This window comes from Danio rerio, chromosome 8, assembly GCF_049306965.1.
Source record: "Danio rerio strain Tuebingen ecotype United States chromosome 8, GRCz12tu, whole genome shotgun sequence".
Classification (NCBI taxonomy): Eukaryota; Metazoa; Chordata; class Actinopteri; order Cypriniformes; family Danionidae; genus Danio; species Danio rerio.
In genome coordinates, this window is record NC_133183.1 from 27,956,377 (window position 1) to 27,978,818 (window position 22,442).

General features: G+C 34.4%; 1 protein-coding gene across 4 annotated transcripts; it reads left to right on the forward strand.

The window, feature by feature from the left end:
- Positions 1-1,183: 1,183 nt before the first annotated feature.
- On the forward strand, positions 1,184-20,729 carry impdh2 (IMP (inosine 5'-monophosphate) dehydrogenase 2). 4 transcript variants are annotated; one of them, XM_021478183.2, is made up of 16 exons: positions 1,184-1,530; positions 2,699-2,747; positions 3,144-3,245; positions 4,941-5,015; positions 5,283-5,489; positions 5,569-5,656; positions 7,051-7,110; positions 7,519-7,718; positions 7,803-7,893; positions 7,970-8,065; positions 10,334-10,405; positions 15,344-15,487; positions 16,983-17,127; positions 17,398-17,541; positions 17,834-17,917; positions 20,085-20,729. In XM_021478183.2, the coding sequence occupies exons 1-16, from the start codon at positions 1,433-1,435 to the stop codon at positions 20,104-20,106; spliced, it is 1,677 nt and encodes a 558-aa protein (XP_021333858.1). In that variant the 5' UTR covers positions 1,184-1,432; the 3' UTR covers positions 20,107-20,729.
- The last annotated feature ends 1,713 nt before the right edge of the window (positions 20,730-22,442 follow it).

Here is a 22,442-nt window from a genome sequence, read left to right on the forward strand (position 1 = left end):
CTTCGGACCCTGTGTCCATTACAATAGACATCACATGTCAGCACATGCTTTTTTTTTTTTTTTGTGGTTCCTGAGCATTTAATCTAATTTAAAATCTGCAGTCCATGAGAGTGGACGATCAAATGTCAGCAAGACTTGGCATGTTGTAATTAGAAAAAAATTCCACTACACTGAAAAGCAGCATGGTGTCACTTCACAGACACAGACATAAGCCACATTTACAATGTTTTTATTTATATTTATTGATATGTTTGCCAATATTTCATAGAATGTATGTAAATAAATAGGGATGGCACTTACTAATTAAAGTTTAAATCGCTTATAACACTGCAGGATTTTTTTTTAATATGTCTGTCCATAAGCATGGACAATGGGTTCCAGATCTGTTACTGAAATTAAATATCCAGTAACGCTGATTGAACTTTTTATATAAAAAGACTATACTGATCTACTAATTCATCACTGTAACAATTTCATATGTAGAATATACAGATCTTGAAGTTCTTGAGCATTTAACAGATGGAAATATCTCAGATGTGGGCAATATAAGTGATTAGGAAGATGAAGATGTTTTTTTATATAAACAATATGCAATCTATACAACAAAACCCTCTATAATAAAGTAAAAATGCTACAATGGTAATGTTTGTGATTTTGAAAATGAATTTCATAAGTATACTTGCAATCATGTATGTTTTTTGTATTTATGTTATAACGTAACTATTCTGACCTGAAATAGACAATAGATATACTCAAATGGTGTTGAATTATTATTATTATTTGGTTTCATTTATAGGAGCCTTAAGAACTCTGAAAACATACTTTTACTTTTAAAACTCTGCGCGCGCGCTCCCGAGCCTGCATATACAGGTCAGTCTATGGTCAGTTCCTACAAGCCAAATAAAGTAAACAGCAGAGCGCGCGAGATAAAATTAAATCGGAGAAATTCCCCACGTGCCGCACACATGTGCGCGCGAGATAACGAGAGCACGCTCGCTGCAGAGAATACAACCAGCCCACCCGACATCTGCAGCCCCCGGGTGAAAAGATAATGACCCTCAGCCTCGAATATACAGAGATATTAAAATAAACTTTTAGAAGAATAAGTACCGCCTCATCCACAGCCCGGAAGTGACGTTGGAGGACACCTTATTTATATCTGCGGAAGAGCAGACGGTTCATTAGACACACACGTGTGGTGCTTGTGGACATCACGGACTAGTATCGGTCCCGAAAACAAGAGCGCACCAGGGATTATTTGACTCAAACCAGATAAACACCTGACTCTAAACAGAAACTTGACCGTTTTTGCGGTGTTTACTGTCATTAAGCGCAGTGAAGACTGAAGCTCGGAGAACAGCGCTTACCGGGCTGTGCGCACACACTGTCCTGAAAACACTGATTCAGTGACAATTTGGACTTTATATTCACTATGGCGGACTATTTAATCAGCGGTCAAACAGGTTACGTGCCCGACGACGGACTAACAGGACAGCAGCTTTTCAACTCTGGAGACGGCCTTACCTACAAGTAAAGAACCTTGACATCTTCTTGTGCAATAATACTAATTTATTCTGTTTATAATGCCGGTCAGCACTGCAGATGTTGCCGAACTGAACTAATATGTACCGAACTGCATGTAGGTGTCGTTGTTGTTCCGCATTTATCTGGTTTGGCGTCCAGCATGGTTACTATATGGGTGACCGCACAATGTCTTTCATCCATTACGCATTTCGGTTTCACTAATTAATTCAACGTAGTGCCAACTTTGCCATACGAATTGACCAAGGTTAAGTCGGGTCGGAAGGACATCTTGTATTGACTCAGCAGCAGTGACATCATCTGCTGCCATGCCTTTATGCCAAGTTAAGACAAGAAGGGTCGCCACAGTCTATTCTTGTACCACTGACAGCCCCTCTCGCTTCTCTTGGACCAGGACTAATCTCTGTCTCCCGCAACCCCGGCCTACTAAATGTGCTATAAATAGTCTGAGCTTTGTGGAGTATTTTGTTTTTGTTTTCTACATGTATGTAAAGCGAGTGGAAGTCTATCCGCGGCAGGTGCACGCTTTTCCAGAAGCGTCTTTCTGTTTACCGGTCCCACTAGAAGAGCTGTAGGCGAAGAGACTCTGTTTATATTGAACACAAGGTTATAGATGTACTCGGGCCGGGTTTATCACTAAAACAAGGCGCTGTTTGACGCACTTGTGAACCGCGTAATATTTGACAAGATAAGAGAGTCTCTGGAACATCTTCAGAGTGGTGTTTGTGTGTGTGTCAATGTACGAGATAAGAGAGCTGTCAGTAAGTCTTTTTTCAAATTAGCAGCTCAATGAAACAATGTGGAATAGCGATAGCTGAAATTTGCAGACATAAACTTGCATTTTGTAAAGGTAATGTGATCGTAAAGTTAATGAGTAATTAATGACATTTCCCAAAATCTCTGCCATTGGTCTGTCAAACAGTTGGTCCCGCCCCCAAATTCATGCTATTGGCAGAGAGCCTCTTCCAGAGGTTTCTGATTGAGCAGAACTGGTGTCAAATCCAGAGTTGTCAAAGTGACAAGTGTGAATTCCCACTTATGACAACTTTTGAGTTATAAATCCCTCTAGTAGTGATATGCATGTGCTTTGAAATAGCTTGCAGCCAGTTTAAATGATGAATAACTCATGTTTTCACACATTTATTTTTTCTTTCAGTGATTTCCTGATTCTACCTGGGTACATTGACTTCACAGCTGACCAGGTGGTAAGTAAAATCATTGGATGGAAAAACAGTTTACCTTGAGAAAATATGCAATCAATCAAAATGATTCTTGGACATGGAAACATTTTTGCCTTTTTTAAATCTTATAAGAGACTAGAACTTACAGCAGGTGCAGAAATACATTTGTGTTGCTATCATTTGTTACAAACTGAGCTGCTCTGAGAGACTGAAAAAATCATCAGCTACTCGCATAAAAATGAACAGTACTCTGATTTGCTTTACATACGCGTTGAAGTATTTACAATACAGTTTGATAATCAGTTTTAAACCATTCTGAATTCTTGAGTTTAGTGAGTTATTTAATAATGACTTGTTTAAAAAAGCAGCAACTAGTGAGTAACAGTTTGATTAATGCTTTGTTAATGCTTTCATTCGTAGGACCTGACATCAGCCCTGACCAAACAAATCACAATGAAAACCCCACTGATCTCGTCGCCTATGGATACAGTCACAGAGTCTGGCATGGCCATTGCTATGGCGGTAAGACAATGACTGACATGTAAAGTGCTCTTAGTGTCACATACCATTACAAAACAACCTGAGTAGTTCATTTCCAAACATTTATACCTCAGATGTAGGTCAGTCAAATTTAAATAATTGGGAAAAAAATAAAAACATTTTATCTTGCATAAACATACAAAACAGGTCTTTTACATTTTTAAAATAAAATTCTTTCAGAAATGAGAATTTCATGTCAATTTTCATGAATTTTTCATTTTCACAGTTTGGATCACACGGTGGTTTTTGAGTCATGGATCGAACCATTGTTCGTATCACAAATGTCATTTGCTTTCCCCTTTCTACAAAAATTTTACTGCAAAACCATTGGTTTCAACAAACAGAACTTAGAACCTGTCATTTTAATACAAATACAAATCAAGAAAGAACCAGTTAAAAAAAGGAAAATATTCAATACGAAAAATACACTTTGCTACTGTTGCTGATAATGCTGAATATAGAAATCTAACATTTTGTTCAACATATCTTATTAATTTTCAATTAATGATTCAACAATTTTTCCCAATTTTGCGGCTGGAAGGGCATATGCTGGATAAGTTGGCGGTTCATTCCTCTGTGGCGACCCCAAATTAATAAAGGGACTGAGCCGAAAAGAAAATGAATGAATGAATGAATGAATGATTCAACAATTCACCCATAAATGCTTCATGTATCATTATAGGTAGATTATTTCTGAAAACCTATTCAGTGACTTAATTTTGATGGTTATTTGTCGCCACCTATTGGTAACACAACATAATTGCTGCAACATTCACCAGCATCAAGTTCCAATAAACAGTGTTTTTTTACCATAAACATCAGTGTTTATATCTGAACTATAAACTGTTCTCCCAGTACTTCTCTCCCAGTACTTCTGTGTTATTAAATTGTTTGTAACTAACTGAAAAAGTGTAAAAACTGAATCCCTCTCAATCAAATGAAGATTTGAATGCAGCGCTTCAAAGGATAAATAAACATATGCAAATCACCATCATTTATCATTCATGTTGTGCAGGTTTGAATTGAGATCATGATCTTTAATGTTTAATTGTGCAGCTTTACACCGAATGCATTAATGCAGACTATACAAACAGCGACAGAAAACACTTATAATTATTAACCTAAGAAAGCATGTAGATCCCACCACATCTTTTTCTGTCGTCATTATATTTAACAGGGAAGCCAAAATGCTTTCATACACGTGATTTAAACGACACCAGAGGAGATCTCTCAGCAATTTGTATAAATGTGGGATTAACGTAAAGTTCAAAAAAGTTATTAATCCACAGGTAACGTGCCTTTCGAACTGTGGGTTGTGATCCCTAAATCCCTAACTAATAGCCAATTATGCTTTTGACTATTTGAAAAAAAAATCAGTACAGACTTTGATATTCATTCTAAACCCATTTCAATAAGAAGTTTAGGCACATGGGTGTTTTATGAAAGCTTTAAAGCTGTGCAGTATTAACAAAATAAAAAGGATACCTCAAATTTTTTTTCCCCTTTCTTTCTGCTTTACCTGGACTGGTTCAGGTCTGTCATAAATAGATGAATATAATATAGATGAATACCACCAGTAGATAAATATTGCAACAATTACTTCAAACCTGCATATATAAAGTTCAAACTTTTGATATCCATTTTTTTTTTTTCTAAATGCTACTGTGATTATGACAGCTTACCGGTGGGATTGGCTTCATTCATCATAACTGCACTCCAGAGTTCCAGGCTAATGAAGTCCGCAAAGTTAAAGTGAGTCTCTTTGGACCACTATATTTTGAAGCTTTTCTTTGTGTGTTTGTTTACTAGTTTTCTGTCCTTTACTCATTTTTAATGTTTTTCTTTTCACCCCTGCCCTAAACAGTAGCAACAATGTCCTTTTTAATGCGAAATCCACACCTCATTCTGTGATATGTGCCAAAGTGACTCCCAAGTAGAAGTGCCTAATAGTGAATCCTCCTTTTGTACTCCTCCTCTCCCCTTTTCTCTTTCCCTCCACTATTGATTTGTCCTGCCTAGAGATACGAGCAGGGTTTCATCACAGATCCAGTGGTGATGAGTCCTAATGAGCGGGTAAGAGACGTCTTTCAGGCTAAGGCTCGACATGGATTCTGTGGGATCCCGATTACAGACAATGGACAGATGGGTGGACGGCTGGTCGGCATCATTTCATCTCGCGATATCGATTTCCTCAAAGAGTCAGAGCACGACCTGCCCCTCAGTGAGGTGGGTGAGGCTTAATGCAGAGAGTAAAAGCTAAGCTGGTTTTATTGAACGGGGTTCAATTCATCTTTCTCTGACTCAGGTCATGACTAAGAGGGAGGATCTGGTTGTAGCTCCAGCTGGAGTGACACTGAAAGAGGCCAATGAAATCCTCCAGAGGAGCAAGAAAGGTGGGGTAGGCTATAAGCATTAATGACAGCGTCTTCCTTCGTTTCGTCATATGCTCATGGCTGAGTAATGTTTTAGTTTAATCCTTGAACCAAATCACATGATTTTCTACTGTTCATAAACCTATATAGCGGTGTTTCAAACAGCACTTCTCAGCAGTGGCAGGCTGTTAAATAGATAGCTGTAAACAGAATTGTTGCAGTGTGTATCTTATAACCAACGAGGCTGTGTATATGTGACACCCTGGACCACAAAACTTATGACCTTATGTTGCACGGATATATTTTTAGCAGTAGACAAAAATACTTTGTGTGGGTCAAAATTATTGATTTAGTTTTTTTAATGCCAAAAATAATAGTAAAGATCATAGTCCATGATTATATTTTGTAAATTTCTTGCTGGAAATATGTCAAATTGAAAATGTTTATTAGGAATGTGCATTGCTCCACTGAACTTTTTTAGTTTTTAGTTGAATCAAATGAACGTTTCTAGTCAAGTAAACTTACATCAATCAAACTAACTAAAAATATTAAGGTAGACTGTATAACTTATTTTTTTGTTGGAACATGATTAACATATTGAAATAAGTATAAGAATACAAAATATTGTTTACATTTTTCATAATAAATATATATATTATATAAATATATATTTTTATAATAGAAATAAAAGTATTTGTTGTGTTGACTTTTTGTCATTTTTTTTTTATTTTTCATTTTTTTTCTACAGTTTAAACAACTAATTTTTTTTAATATTTAGAATTTCTTTGAACCATCAGATTTCAAATTTTGACTTGGTTGTACCTCAGACCAAATATTTTCCTGTCCAAACAAAGTATACGTCAATGGAGAGCTTAATCATTCAGCTCTCAGGTGATGTATAAATCTTAATATTAAAAATTATGAGTCAAACAATTAGAGAAATTTATAAAATGGAAATAATAACTTATTGCATTACACTCCAGATGAATATATTTGAAGCAAGATGGAACCCAATTCTAAGAATTATGCATAACTTTTTTTTTAATCATACAACATAGATTTAGTAAACAGCCACATTGTATACACGATAAGTATGAGACATCTCCCACCCCCACAACTTTTTTATTATTCTTTTTTTGTTTATTTTTTATTTTTTTACTTTTAACACTGTATCTATTGTTTTAAAGTAACACTGTACAAATGTCTTTCCCTTTTTCTTTTTCTCCCTAATCTTTTCAGTACCCTACTGTATCGTTACTGACTATTTCTGATGTATTTCTGATTGTTTCTTACATTTTAATAAACATAAAAGAAAAAAGATTGTCTATTTGTGGTCCAGGGTCACATATTTGGTCAAATCAGTAATATTGTGAAACAACGGTTATCACTAACAGTCTATTGTGATGTTTTTCTAGATGAAATTTATTCCTGTGGTGGTAAAACTGAGTTTTCAGCAGTCATTACTCCATTTTCAGGTTCCCTCAAAATCATTCTTCAAACGTGTGCATTACATTCAGATACATGTAGAAATTTGTGTTGGCGCTTTGAAAACCAATTCCTAAAAGCAAAAATAAGATAAGCAACCATCTATTAAAGGGATAGTTACTTTCTGCTGTTAAAAAAACAGCCATTGACTTCCACAATATTTTTTTATTTTCTGCTATGGATGTAAATGGCTGCTTTTTTTTCTAAAATCCTTTAGTATATCTTTTGTCGTGTAAAACATAAAGAAAGTTTAGAATCACTAGTGTATGTGTGAACAGTGTGGAAATTCCATTTTTTTGCATGAACTATCCCTTTAAGGAAGTGAGAACACTGCAAGATCATTGTCAGCTAACATATTCCGATGTGAAATTCTCACCCTCAGTGTTTGATTTCTACAGGTAAGCTTCCTATAGTAAACGAGGAGGGTTGTCTGGTGGCCATCATCGCTCGGACAGACCTGAAGAAGAACAGGGATTTTCCTCTGGCCTCTAAAGATTCTCGTAAACAGCTGCTTTGTGGTGCTGCCATTGGAACACACAACGATGACAAATACAGACTTGACCTGTTGGCACAGGCTGGTGTAGATGTGGTCGTCCTGGTGAGGCCTGTTTTGACATTAGTGCACATCAATGAATAAACATAGCTTAAATTTACTTATTTATTTCCTCCCACCCCACTTTAGGACTCTTCCCAAGGCAATTCCATCTTTCAGATTAATATGATCAAGTACATAAAAGAGAAATATCCCAATGTACAGGTCATCGGAGGCAATGGTTAGTATTTAACACGCTTTATTTAACATAACATCTATTTACGCACATTTGACATACTGAGTTTTCTCTGTTTCAGTGGTGACTGCGGCTCAGGCAAAGAATCTTATTGATGCCGGTGCAGACGCTCTGAGAGTAGGAATGGGCAGCGGCTCCATCTGCATCACACAAGAAGGTCAGTCCACCAGTCACATGCTCTGCTGCCTGCTCTTCAGCCAGTCACAGGCTGTGTTCCTTAATCTTCTTCCTCCAGAGAGAGCACCTGATGGCCAGTGCTTGCTTTGGTTCTTTTAATATTTATCAGAGCAGTCCAAATAATCTGTAATTTCCCAAATATGCCTATTTAATATACAATTTGAAAAGCCCTGTTTAATTTCTTACAGCCTTTTTTGTGGGGTTTAAGAATCTGTGGAGAAATATGGTACTATTCCAGAATCAGTGGAAATTTGTGTCTATATAAGTGTCTGTCTGTCTGTCTGTCTGTCTGTCTGTCTATTTAATGTTTGTGTCATTTTCTTTAATTAGTCTCATTCTCTGTCTCTTTAGTAATGAGCACTTTTCTTTCAGTCTTATCTTTTAATCCTCTTTTCTACATTTTTCAATCTCTCTGTGGCATATTTGCATACTTCATTACAACTATTTTTCTTTGCTACTTGCGTCAGTCCTCTTTTTATAAGCTCTGTTCCAAAACCTTGCAAGGAGTTTCAAAAGGAAGGCTTAGGGGCCGATTACACCAAATGCTCTTTTGCCGCTCTAAAAAAGCGATATGACTTTTCTGTTGACTTAAATGTCATTTTATTTATTTTTTTGTCACTAGGCAACAACTGAATCAGCTGTGTATTGTGTGCGAGTGTTGCTGTTGATATGTTATAATTGTAATATTTAATAACAATGCGATTATTCAAGATTTGTGAAGTCATACAGATCTGGATATCTTGAAACAGCGACCACTAATTTTTAGTTTTTGTTCAACTGTGAGCGAACAACATGCAATGGCAAAAACACACGATGCAGCAGGTGGTTAAAACTCGAGGTGCGCAGGGCGAATAAGCAGCGTGCAAAACACTCTCCGCTGTTAGTGAACCATTCAAAAAGGGCGTCCCTCAATGCAAAAAGCATGTTCAGTGTGATCAGATTTTTGTACTGTTTTTTAATTAGCAGGGATGCATCAAATTGGTCAATTCACAACAAGAATATTAGTAATATTACAAGAAATTTATTTTCTAAATAAACGTTTTTTGAATCATCCAATCATCAGAGACACTGCAGACTCAATTAAAGGCTGCTGAAAGCTCAGCTTTTTTTGTCACATTACTAAAGGAACTTTTAAATGTTAAAATTAAAAAGTTATTTTGCAGTTGTATTCATATTTCACAATATTGCTGTGTTTGATTTAATTTTTGTTTTTTTGTTTTGTTTAGACATTAAAAGGTCTTACTAGCCACACACTTGAAACAATAGTGTAGTTATTTGTAAGACACATCACAAGAAATATTTATTATAGTTTACTTTAATTAAAATTATAACTGTTTTTATTGTTTTATAAAATTATCTTAAACAGATTTTATTTCATATCATTTAATAAAATATTCAGGGTAATTTGAATGTATTATCTTGTGGAATATTTGAAATTCATCTATGAAACTTTTTTTAAGGGCATTTGCTGCATATATACACTTCTGGTTAAAAGTTAGGGATTTTTTTTTTTTCATGTGTTTTCAGAAAATTATTCCGTTTATAAAGGTGGCATTTAGTTAATGTAAAAAATGTTAAATATTTATTAAAATGTTAAATGCTCTCTTGTATGTAGTTTCAAATGAAATTATTACTCCAGTCATTATTGATTTTATTACTATTACCATCAGTAATAATAATAATAATTATTATTATTATTAGAGTGATTTCTGAAGGATCATGCAACTCTGAAAATTCATCATAAAAATCACTGGAATAAATCATAACATTAAATTATAAATAAGGATAAGCTGATTTTAAAACATTTAAAAATCCTAATGACCCTAAATGTTTGACCAGTATAGTGTACTTTGGCTAAAATGAAGAACAAACCAGTTTGACATCATTTAGGACATAATTGGGCCAAAATGAAATTTGTTGGGAATTCTTCTCATAAGCTTTTTGGAAATTTTCCTTGGAAAACACCTTCAAGCTGCCACTGGTTTGTGTGCAGTTACACAATAAGGCGGCATGCTCTTAACATTAAACAATTGAATTCAGTTACTGGTCAAGTATTTATGGTGGATTCCAAATTAATCTCTGATGAGAATTGATCACAGTTCATGATTTCACAACAATTATTTAGATGTAAGAAGGCTTCCATCTGTGTAGACGTCTCAACGGCCCTGAAGGTTTTAGAACAGAGCTACCGTGTGCTCTCTCAGTTTTCTCCATCTTAATCTCCCTCTGTGTAACTGTGTCTCTCTAGCACCTCTCAGTATTCCTCCTGGTATAAAGCTCCACAGCCCCAAAACCCCAACTACTGTTACGGGATACTCCAGTAAGTCCCTCCCCCCTGATCCCATAGAGAGATCCCATTGGCTCACTTTCTCACTCTGCCTGACCCCTTTACCCACAGCCTGCTGCATTGATTGGTTAATGGCTCTGCATCATTAGAAGTAGTTGCTGGTTTTTGGGGTTTTGGATGCTTGTCATTGTCTGACTAACCTGTCAGTAATGGCGTTTGGCACATTCTCTTATTCAGTTTTGTTACCCAGAATCCCTCACTAACATTCGCGAACTAGCTCATGGAGTGGCCTGGAAAAAGTATCTTGACATGAAAAGTCACACTTAAAGCATTTATGAATTGTCACTGCATTACAAGATATCAAACCAAGTGACATTTTAAGTAAATAAGTCACATATGAGCAATTACAGCATTATGGATGTGACATTTGCAGTAAAAACTTAAAACATAAATTTACGTACAAAGTATATGTGAAAATTGTATTGAAACAACTGTTTCAGGGTTTCCGTAGGGTCTTAAAATGTCCTAAATCCCCAAATCAAAATTTAGGCCTTAAAGTCTTAAATTTACTGAAATATTGTTGTAATTCTTAAATCTTTTTAAACAGGTCTTAATTCTCCTTTGTTCATGTATTGCTACCCTATCTGGCCAAACCCATACAATCACCAACAATTCCAATCTCAATAAAACTTTACATTTTTATTTAAAAAGGTCATTTTTAACTATTTATCATAACCGTTTAATTGTTTTGCTTACAGTAACATTTGTTTTTAAGTACTCCATGAATTTACTGCCGAGGACACCACCTGGACAGATTGTTGTGCATAGTTTTTATAACTTTTGAAACATTTGTTCCTGAATTTTTTTTTAAAGAAAGTTTATGTTGGGAAAAAAGTGTATGGATATACAAGTAGAGCTTGCTTGTTTTTACACACTATTAAAATATTTAGCAATATTTTTTTTATTAATTTATCATTGTATTATAAAATGTATTAAATTATATATATATATATTTTTTTTTTGACAGGGGAAATAAAAATCGTTCCCATCTGTGCCATTTGAAAAGTTCCTTAGCTTTTAGCCCTTTATGAGTCTTTCATTTATTAAATGAAAAATGTTATTTATTATGGTCTTAATGTCTTAAAATCTTAAATTTAACTTGTCTGTTAACACTTTTTTTATATTATAAATGTGGAAAATAATGATGTGACGAAAAGGTTTGCGAGTTTACAGTATATGACATATATATGTAGAAATTCTGTAAAAACTGCACAACCCAAAATAAATAATGAATTAATGAATTAATGAATCAAAATAAGAGTGGCTCACTATAGAACAAGAAAGATTGATATTATATTTAACTTTTTTGCATTTATGAGGAAAAGGCTTCATTATGGATGTGACATATGTGAAATTGGCACTTGTGTGACTTTGGTAAATCAAATATCATTATTTGAAAACATTGACAGAGACATTTTTTAGTTTTTTTTTGCAGAATGCAACAATACAGAGCTACACAAACTTAGAAAAAGTTTAGCTATTTTGGTTAAAATGTCATTTCTTTCATAGCAAAGTTGACATTTGCATGGAATTGCTCATATGCAGTTAAAAATGAATCATAATTAGCATTTGGTAATTTTTACATTTCAACTTGAACTTTATATTGGATTGCAAATAATTTTATATCCGCTGATTAAATCATTGGCATGGATATTAGCTCTGAGAATGAATTGTTTGTTTCTGTAAGTCACTTTTTTATATGCCTTGTGTAAATGCTAGAAGTATGACTTAAAGAGACAGTTCACCCAGAAATATACACTACCGGTCTAAAGCTTGGGGTCAATAGGATTTTAAAAAGTTTTAAAATAAGCTTCTCCTTCTCACCAAGGCTGCATTTATTTAATCCAAAATACAGTATAAATTGTAAAATTGTGAAATTTTACTGAACTATAAAGTTAATGTTCAAAAGTAGTTTATAATTTCTTTTAATCATTTACTCCAGTGGTTTTAAAGATAAAATTTCAGCATTACTCCAGTCTTTAGTCACATGATCCTTCTAAAACCACACTAATATTAATTATTATTATCATGATTATTATTATTATTATTATTGTTAATGGTAATTAAAAGCAATATTGACTTGAGTAATTATTTTATTTCAAACCACATACAATAAGGCAGTTATTTAAAATTTTAATAAATATTTAGTAATTGAATTTTTTTTTTTTTTTTTTTTTTTACATTTTTTTAATTTCATCTTTAAGAACAGAAGAAAAAAAAATGACCCCAAACTTTTGACTGGTAGTTAACATCAGACTAATCATTTCACTTCATAAGACCTCAATGCATCATCATAGACATTTATTTAGTATTTCTTTGAGATGTGGAATTGACTTTCAAAGTAGGTAGATGTTGACTTTTTACGAATGAGGATCTTTATTTTGCCTAAAAAAAACGTAGACTGTCTGAAAAGAAAATCACCTACATATTGTAAATATAAATTTTGGGGTGAATTTAGTTAAATGTCTAAAAAAAATATGTAGAGCTGCTGTTAACAAGTGCTTTTCATGTGCGCCAAAGCACAAATAGCTGAGGGTTTCACAGTCATCAGCCCTGCAACAAAGCTCTTTGCATTCAGTATAGATTGTGTGAATTTCAGTCACACTTGTTTTGCACCGTATACGGAGTGTAGATGTTGTGACAGATGAAAAAAAGGGGGTCAAAAGCTGACTTGTCATTTCAATGTCTGTTCTCATAACGTCTCTAAAAATAGGAAGATAATCAGTTCACGATGATCATGATGATGGTGCTAGGAGAGCATGCTTCTCATATGCAGCTTCCTTTAATGTAATGCTAGTTAATATAATGAAATAGTTTGTGTTAATCAGAAGTTTCAAAACTGTAGCCTTTGCATTTAGAGTCTTTTGGACCCTTCTTAGTGAATTGATATTGGAATAGATAGTTTGAGCTTTTGTTGTTGTGTCTTTGCATTTGCTCACCACTGCTGGTCAATCAATTATTACTTGTGGAAGAGGTCACACATATAGACAGAAGTGGAGCAAAAGATATAGATTCCCTTTTTTGTGTGTTTTTCATTTTCTCAGATGTTCTTGTTTGTCAAGGCTTGCTGAGGCGTTGGTGACTGACACCCCATTTTCATTTTACTACTGATAGAAACAGCTAAATGCCCACTTTTTTCTAAATTCTCATTTTTCATTTAAAATAACATTTTGTCTTTGAACTCAAGTTCAAAGAAGATGTTTGATTCAGATTTCTGTTCATTCATTGGTTTAAGCCCATTATAAATTAACGTAACGCTGTCTCTAAAACATTCACTGATTGATTATCTGACTTTAGTCACATGGCTGCATGAGTAAAGAAAACACTGATAGCCATTCATGTGTCCACCAGGGTCAGAAAATGACTTTTTGTGTAAGAACCAATGTTTGCTCCTGAGATTGATTGCTTGATGTTTTTTTTACTATTATTTGAGCATTATTTTTAATTACCGTATTAATCACATCAGTGTTATATTTGATGTCAAACACATCTATTATCTAAATACTTTTAACTATTCAAAATCAAACAAAAAGTGCTCGGGTAGATTAAATAATGTGTCGGTGCTCTTTGGGTAAGGGATTGATCAGAATAGACAGCAAAAATCAGTACAAGGCACTTAAAATGTGGAAAAAATATTAAAAAGCCTAGTATTAGCCATGTGAATAAAGGCTTACACATTTTTCGAGTGCCTTGGATTGATTTTTACTTTTAATTATTATCTAAAACAACAAACTGTATAAAATTGTATGTGAAGTATACGTTATATAACAAGACAATTAAGATAAAATATATATGACTGGCTATTAGAATTGATACTTTTTGCTTTTACTTTTACTTTTATTTCAATCCTGACCAGGTTTATGGCAATAACAAGTTTTCAGGCTATTATCACATAAAAAAATGTAAGTTATTATCGCAATATTCTGCATTATTATGATAATGACATTATTGGTAATATATATACTTACATCGAACATAAATAGTCATTGTGAAAAAATGTTTGAATGTATTTACAATGAATCATAGAGAACAATGCAATTTAACGATTGCAGTAAGGTCTAAGTAGTAATGTTCGTTAATACATTCAGTAAACATTGAGAAATGTTTTATATTTCTATATAGATTTCTATATTTTTTACACTTAGAATATTAACTTTAGTTTAGAAAACAGAATTTTAATACTTATTTAATACTGCTGACTTTTTATTTTAATGAGTTATTAAACATTAACCTATAAATTAAAATCACCTAAGATTAACAAATGTTTTTATAAGTTTAGTTTAATTAGCTACTGTTTACAAATGGAGCTTTATTATACTTAACAAACATTAGACCTATTAATGGTCAGGATTTTCAATTAATAGCTTGTCCATGTCATAGGCCAGATTAACTTGAAATATTATTTGTTTCCAAAATAGTCACCTAATATTACATTTTCAAGCATTTGGTTTTGTCATGAACGACCATTTTTAATACAGCCATCTGAATATTCTCAAAGGCAATCTAAATCTGTAAATAAATAAATATTTGGTGTATTCTGAAGTCTCCACTATTATAATATATCATCACAAAATATTGTATTATTGAATATTAGCATATCTAACAGCAGTTATCTGACAGCCGTAATGGTTAATTAATGCATGGGTTAATGTTTTGCCATTTTTATTAATTTTGCTGGCATTTCTGCCTTGAGCCTCTGTTAATTTACAACCCTGGTGTCCACATGTCTGTATGTGTGTGTAAGTGTGAGACTGTGGATGCCTGACTGTATGAGCAGCAGTTAGAAGAGAGTCATTCATTTATGCATATGATTGTTCTCATCTATGCTCTTAATATTTGTAGAATGGGCAAATGTAATGTGCTGATTATGGAAATTTGTTACCAAGTCTCTCTTTCTGGTTGTTCTCATAGTGCTGGCGTGCGGGAGGCCACAGGCAACGGCAGTGTATAAGGTATCAGAATATGCTCGGCGGTTTGGTGTACCTGTCATCGCAGATGGGGGAATTCAGACAGTCGGACATATTGCTAAAGCACTGGCCCTCGGAGCATCTACAGGTGAGATGGGGCTCAGATGTAAATTCACTTTACAATCCCTGCAGTAGATTCTTAAAAAGACATGGCTCTCTCTTTAATAGAATTATGGATTGACACTTTTTCTGAGTGCTCTTTTTATGATATGATATGAAATTATGTATAATTACTATTGCAATAACTATAACCCTATAGTACATGCATGTTTGTAATTAATATCACGCAAGTAATAAAATGTGTAATTACACAGTAACAAGAATAAAATATAGTGTAACCAGATATTATTGTTGATTAAAAATAGTATGGGTTATTTCAGTAATATTATACAGTATACTATTGTTATAGTGTGATATATAGATCTCAAACAGTGTTGCCAGATTGGGCGGTTTTGAATTTGACTGTGCGGGGAAAAAATAGCATTGGCGGGTTGACAAAATTTGGGCAGTGTTGAAACGTAAATTTTATATGCAACTTATTTAACAAAACATAACTGTGCTCCTACTCCATTCAGTTAGTAGTGACCAGTGCATAGCGCAAACTGTTTGGGCCCACCCGCAAGAGGAGGTGAAGGAAAGTTGTCAAAATCTGACTCCCTGAACAAATCCGACTCCTCTCGCATACATGCGCATCACGCAACACCTAAAGTTAAACTCACAGCGGTTCATCATTAAACTTTTATTGATATTTTTTACGCAGTTGACAGCAAGAACAAACATAAAATTGTTGTCTGATTGACAAGCAGCACCCAATTATTAAAAAAAAAATTAAAACGCCAAAATGGGATGAATTTATACCCCATTTTGAAAGTAAAACTTACTCTAATAGGTAGTGTAATCTACACAACAGTAAGTGCAGTGTGTTGGTTAGAGGAGGGCGGTGTTGTTGATGTGATCCGTTTATGTTGTGGTTCTGTGACTGCTAGTGTTGGTTGGTTGGCTGTATGGTTAAACTAAATATAGTTAAAGTAATTATGTTAATTTCAATTTAAATCATTTAAACTTAAATCAAATGTTTATTTAATATTTTGGGCTTTTTTGTGCTTTTGGGAGGGTTTTAGACAGCTTTTGGGCTGGAAAAAGTCTGTTATATCTGGCAACACTGGTCTCAAAAAAATATACAAAAGCTTAAATCCGAGTGAATTGTCTACTTTAATGTTTTGTATAATCAAAAAATTTATAATATGGCTGAAATAAGGTTCCCACATCCACAGTAACAAAAACAATACTTATTCTGAAAACATGTTGCTGGTGCCAAATGTACGATTATCATTATTTTTGGTTCAGGAAAGAAATATTAAACACGACATATTATAATGTATGGAAATAATTAAAGCTGCATTTACATTTTTAGGCCAGCTTTTTAGCTTCTGTTACTAATTAAATAATATATTTTAGTTACAAAACTGCATAATAATAATAATCATCATAATCATATATTAATTTATTGTACTTAATGTATGAATATTTTTATGTATTAAATAAAATTAAAATCTATCATGCTTGTATTTTCTGTTTCTTAGTAATGATGGGGTCATTGCTTGCTGCCACTTCTGAAGCTCCTGGTGAATATTTCTTTTCGGATGGCATCCGTCTGAAGAAATACAGAGGGATGGGCTCACTGGATGCCATGGATAAAAACCTGGGCTCACAGACAAGATACTTCAGGTGCCACACATTACCTTTTTGCAATAAGCGAGCACTATTGCATTTGGCAGTTCCTGCTACAGGTTACTCCTTAACTAGTTCCCATGTTGTTTTATAACAGCTTTACTACATGCTAACTATAGTTTCACAGCTGCTCATATAGATTAATGCATGATGATAATGAAACTTGGATGTATTTATATAGCTGTAGTTCAATGACAAACATCTGTCTTTGTCAAATGTAAATTGTGTTTATTCTCATCCCTTCTGTCTCCTCTCTTTTTCTTTCAGTGAGAGCGATAAGATTAAAGTCGCACAGGGGGTTTCAGGAGCAGTTCAGGATAAAGGCTCCATCCATAAGTTTGTTCCATATCTTTTGGTTGGCATTCAGCATTCCTGCCAAGACATCGGTGCAAAGAGCCTTACGCAGCTGAGGTACATGCAGATGCACTACTTACTCGTTTACATGCAGTCACATGCATTTAAAGGTGCGGTGTGTCATTTCTGGCGCTCTGGTGACACCAAACAAAACTGAAAAGTATAGTGGTTTTCAGTCAAACATTTTTGCAGGTTTGTTTGATGCTATGAGTGGAACAGAAATTGAACATCTCACTTTTAACCCAATAATGCATTGCTGAATACAGCCAAAAACCCATATGTTTTCAGTGTTTGAATGTGGTGAGAGAATTTATAAATTTTCCTTGTTTTCTCTATCTATCAATATCAGAGCAATGATGTATTCTGGTGAACTGAGGTTTGAAAAGAGGACAATGTCGGCTCAGATGGAGGGTGGAGTGCACAGCCTACACAGGTAATTCATTCATACACTTAGGCCACATTGACACTGCAGGAGTTGATTACTTTTAAAAGTGACTTATATCAGAGATCTGAATTTGCATTATATTGTACGCTTAACGAAACTGTCTGTCCACTTACATGTCAGATGCAATTGCATTTGTCATATTAGATTTATTTTTTGGGTCTGGTCTGTACCACATACCCCTTTTGCACAATATTGTATAGTATTCCTATAGTATTTAAGGTAATTGGATAATCTGTCTTAGGCTATGTGTATAGTCAACTATTTATAGCATACGTTTTGTTCGGTTACTGCTTCAGTATACAGTGGTCCCTCCTTATTAGTGGGATTACGTTCTAATAAAAACACAATAGGTGAAATCCACGAAGTAGTCAGCTTTGTTTTTTTTAATAATTATTATAGATGTTTGGAGGCTGTAAAACCCCTCACAACACACATTATACACTTCTCACATAGGCATTAACATTTTCACACTTTTTTCTCTTGTTTAAACACTTTCAAAGTGTCTCAAAACCATTTCATCTTCATTTATTTATTCCGTAAAGGCACCCTATAGCCGCGCAACTTCTACCTTCATTTAGCAAGTCCAAAAGTTCAACTTTCTGTATATTCTGTATATATTGTGGAGAGAAAACCTGCTAGCGTCACACTGCTAGCGATCGAAGATTTATGTAAATTTGGCGAGCTGAATGAGTTCTGTACTGTGCAGGAGACACGGCATGGAGGAGGTTGATTAACAATGGTCTACAGCCAATCAGGACAAAGAACATGTTAAATTACATGAACAAAATCTGTGACACTGCAAGACCACGAAAAGGGAACCGCGTTATAGCGAGGGATCACTGTACAAAAAAATAAATGGATATACAATGTAAATATCACCTTTTGAAAAAAAGTACATCATATTTTATAACAGCAGATTAACTATGTATATGCTACTCGCACCTTAATTGTTTTTGATTTTTATTGTAAAGTAATAGGCACCATTTGTACCGCTGCTTTGAAACATTATTGTAAAAAAAAAAAAAACACTATACAAATAAACTTCAACTGAATTAACACAATCAATTTACTTAATTTAATGTAAATAAAGCATTGTCTAAAACTCGGTTCAGTTGGCGTTTCTGTGTGGAGTTTGCATGTTCTCCCTGCCTTTGCGTGGGTTTCCTCCGGGTGCTCCGGTTTCCCCCACAGTCCAAAGACATGCGGTACAGGTGAATTGGGTAGGCTAAATTGTCCGTAGTGTGTTAATGTGTGTGTGGATGTTTCCCAGAGATGGGTTGTGGCTGGAAGGGCATCTGCTGCGTAAAAACTTGCTGGATAAGTTAATTCTGTTGTGGCGACCCCGGATTAATAAAGGGACTAAGCGGACAAGAAAATGAATGAATGAATGAATGAAAGCATTGTCTCAATTTATTGTTCATATTGTGTGGCTCCAGTTTGAGATCAGTAAGAAAAAAATGAATAAAATATTTACCGGGATAAAGACTTAAGTCTAACTATTTTTATCTTATGGTGCTCAAGTGCTATTCACTTCACAAAACGTCAAATATTCAGTTATATTTCATTAATTGTAACATTTTTTAGATCAGAAATAATAAATTAAAGGGTTAGTTCACCCAAAAACATTCTCATTCCACCCTGAGACATTCATTCATCTTCGGAAAGCAAATGAAGACAACAGTGGTCCTGACTCATCCAGAAAAGTACAAAAAATCATCATAAAAACAGACCAGATGTCTTTAGTGATTCAACCGGAATACAATGAAGCTACATGAATACTTATGTGCACAAAAAACGAAATGAACAACTTTATTCAACTGTTTATTTTCCTCAGTGTCTGTATAAGGTACGTGTTCGTGTACTGTGCCCTGATGTATACCCTGTGATGCCCATGTGTGACTTCCTCTGTCTAAAACAAAGCACAGGCACATCCGAGATAATACCTCAGCACTCCAACATGCATAAATAGCACAGCACTCTCATGAATGTGCACCCTATACTGACACTGAGGAGAAGAAAATAGTTATTTTTGTTTTATTAATATTACTGTTGTTATTTTCTAAAACATTAAAAACATCTTATCAACTTTAGTCTTTTGAAATGTATGTTTTGTTGAACATTTGATTTTAATTGACCCCATGCTTTGTCTTTTCAGCTATGAGAAGCGCCTGTTTTAAAAAAAGACACTACAGATGCCAGTCATGCACAGCCAAATGCACATAAAGCCCCAGTAATGGACTCTGCTACACGTGCTTCTGCACATACAGCCACCCGAACACACAGAGAACCTCAGCTTCCTCTTTCTCGTCTTCCCAGCCGCCTTTCCTCTTAGCACAGAGAGAAACCATGTGTGAATGTCTGTCAGCATATGCCAATATATGTGAACGTGCATCTTTATTGGGAGATCATGCCGTCTGCTGTTTGTATCAGAAGCCCTACCTGTCAAAAAATGGCGTTTTGTTGGGAAAAATGTATATATTTCTTAACCACTGATACTTGTGTTGTCTTGTTTAATAAACTCCACAATACATGCATCATTAATAAGCCATAAACAGACCATTTTCACTCCGGAGAAGAGAAAATACAGGATGGCTGAGTGTGTGAAACAGGAAGTATTGTATTTTAATGGGATTTGTGTCAAGTTTGTTATAAAAAAAGAGAAGTGACTATTAAAGTCAGGTGTGCGTGTATGTGTGTGCATTTGCAGTACCTTCACAAAAAATGTGCCAGTGTCATGTAATTCACAACATGTTTTTTTGAGAGTGTGTTTTTCATAATAAATAGATTTTCAAATCCTGAATCTGTGGGTGTGTGGGTAAGTGGCTGTCAGACTTTGACATTGGTACGCTATTCCTCATTTTGCAAGCGCGTCTCAAGGGAACCAGCCTTCACCTCCAAAACTACCGGACTTTCCAAACAAGCGTTCACACAAGCTCACTAATGGACCTGCACCTGGACAGGTTGGGCTGGGAGCTCCAGGTGGCTCCTGGTGAATGAAATATGATATCGGCCCGTTAGTGAGCTCAGCCCAGCTGGGCCCAGATCTCTTAACGCTTTAATACACAGCAGAATTGAAATGATTGACAGATGTACATTAAGGTGTGTTCTGCTGTATTGTCTTTCCTGCAGTCTGGGAAAGCTGGAACTTTTTCTGTGTTAAACTTTAGAAATGAATGTATCAGAAGTTGGATAATTAATTTTATCATTCATTTTCATGTTTTTTAATTGCACATTTGAAAAGTTTATTTGCAAAAAAAAAAAAAAAAGGTTCATAAAAATAATACAATATTTGTTTTAGCAAATATATGACTTTCATATACGTTTAAAAAATTATGTATATAAAATGCTCAGCATAAATGAGTACACCCCATTTTGAAAATGAATATTTTTATCCATTTCACATTGAATATAGGTCATATATTTTGGTGCATTTCAACAAAACAGATTTATTAAAATAATATTTTAGTCGCCAAACATCTTTAGAAATTGAAAAATAATGCAATTAAACCGTGCAAAATATTGGATAAATAAATTACAAACTACAAAATTTCAACAAATTTTTATTATTTTTTTTTCCTCTTGAATATTTTTCCCTAACATATAAATTTAAGTGTACTAATTTTGAACTGTTAAGTTATTTTGTTAGATTAGCTTCAAATTTGACTACAGTACCGACTAATCTACAGTGGTGGAAAGTGTACTGAAAAATCATTCTCAAGTAGAAAAAAAGCACCATTACTTGCCCAAAAATGTAGTGCTAGAAGAGTAAAAGTATTTGTTGTAAATATTACTCAAAGTATGAGTAAAAAGTAGCCGTTCTAAAAGTTCTCGAGTAGTGAGTAGTTGGTATTACACAGAAAAGTTGATGCGTTTACATGCAGTTTGTGCAGGGATGTGTAATAGTAACATTTCTGTTGTGCATTTAGTGACCTTCCTATATTCGTTCATTCCTTCTATTGATTGTTCGTTCTGTCCTTTATTTGTTCGTTCCTTCATTCATTTGTTCCTTCCTTCATTCGTTCATATATTTGTTCCTTCCTTCATTAGTTCCTTTGTTTATTCATTCATTATTCCTTCCTTAGCTTGTTCAGTCCTTACTTAAATCCTTCATTCATTCATTTGATCCTTCCTTCATTACTTCGGTCCTTCCTTCCTTTCATTTGCTCTTCCATTCCTTGTCCAGTCCTTCCATCATTCGGCCCTTCCTTCCATTCTTCATTCGTTCCATTTAATGGTTGTTTAAGGCTGTTTGGTGATTTCAGTCATACAGTAGACATCCTTCATTTTCACATCAGTGACATGCAGTCTATAAAAAGTTTTACTTATAAAGTACTCATGTCTTGAGGTTGTTCAGTATTTGAATTACTTGCTATGTGGGATTTGATTGGACAGAAATCGCAGAACTGATTTTTATACTTTAGCCAATCAAGAAAAAACTAAATAGTGACTGCAGGTTGAAGGAAAATAGTGTGGAAAAGTACTGATAACAGCACTTAAAATGTTCTCAAGAGAA

Coding starts and splice junctions, on each gene's coding strand:
- impdh2 (XM_021478183.2), top strand. CDS start 1,433: ATGGCGGACTATTTAATCAGCGGTCAAACAGGTTACGTGCCCGACGAC. Junction 5,490..5,568: donor ACGACCTGCCCCTCAGTGAG/GTGGGTGAGGCT, acceptor TCTCTGACTCAG/GTCATGACTAAGAGGGAGGA. Junction 7,719..7,802: donor GTGTAGATGTGGTCGTCCTG/GTGAGGCCTGTT, acceptor ACCCCACTTTAG/GACTCTTCCCAAGGCAATTC.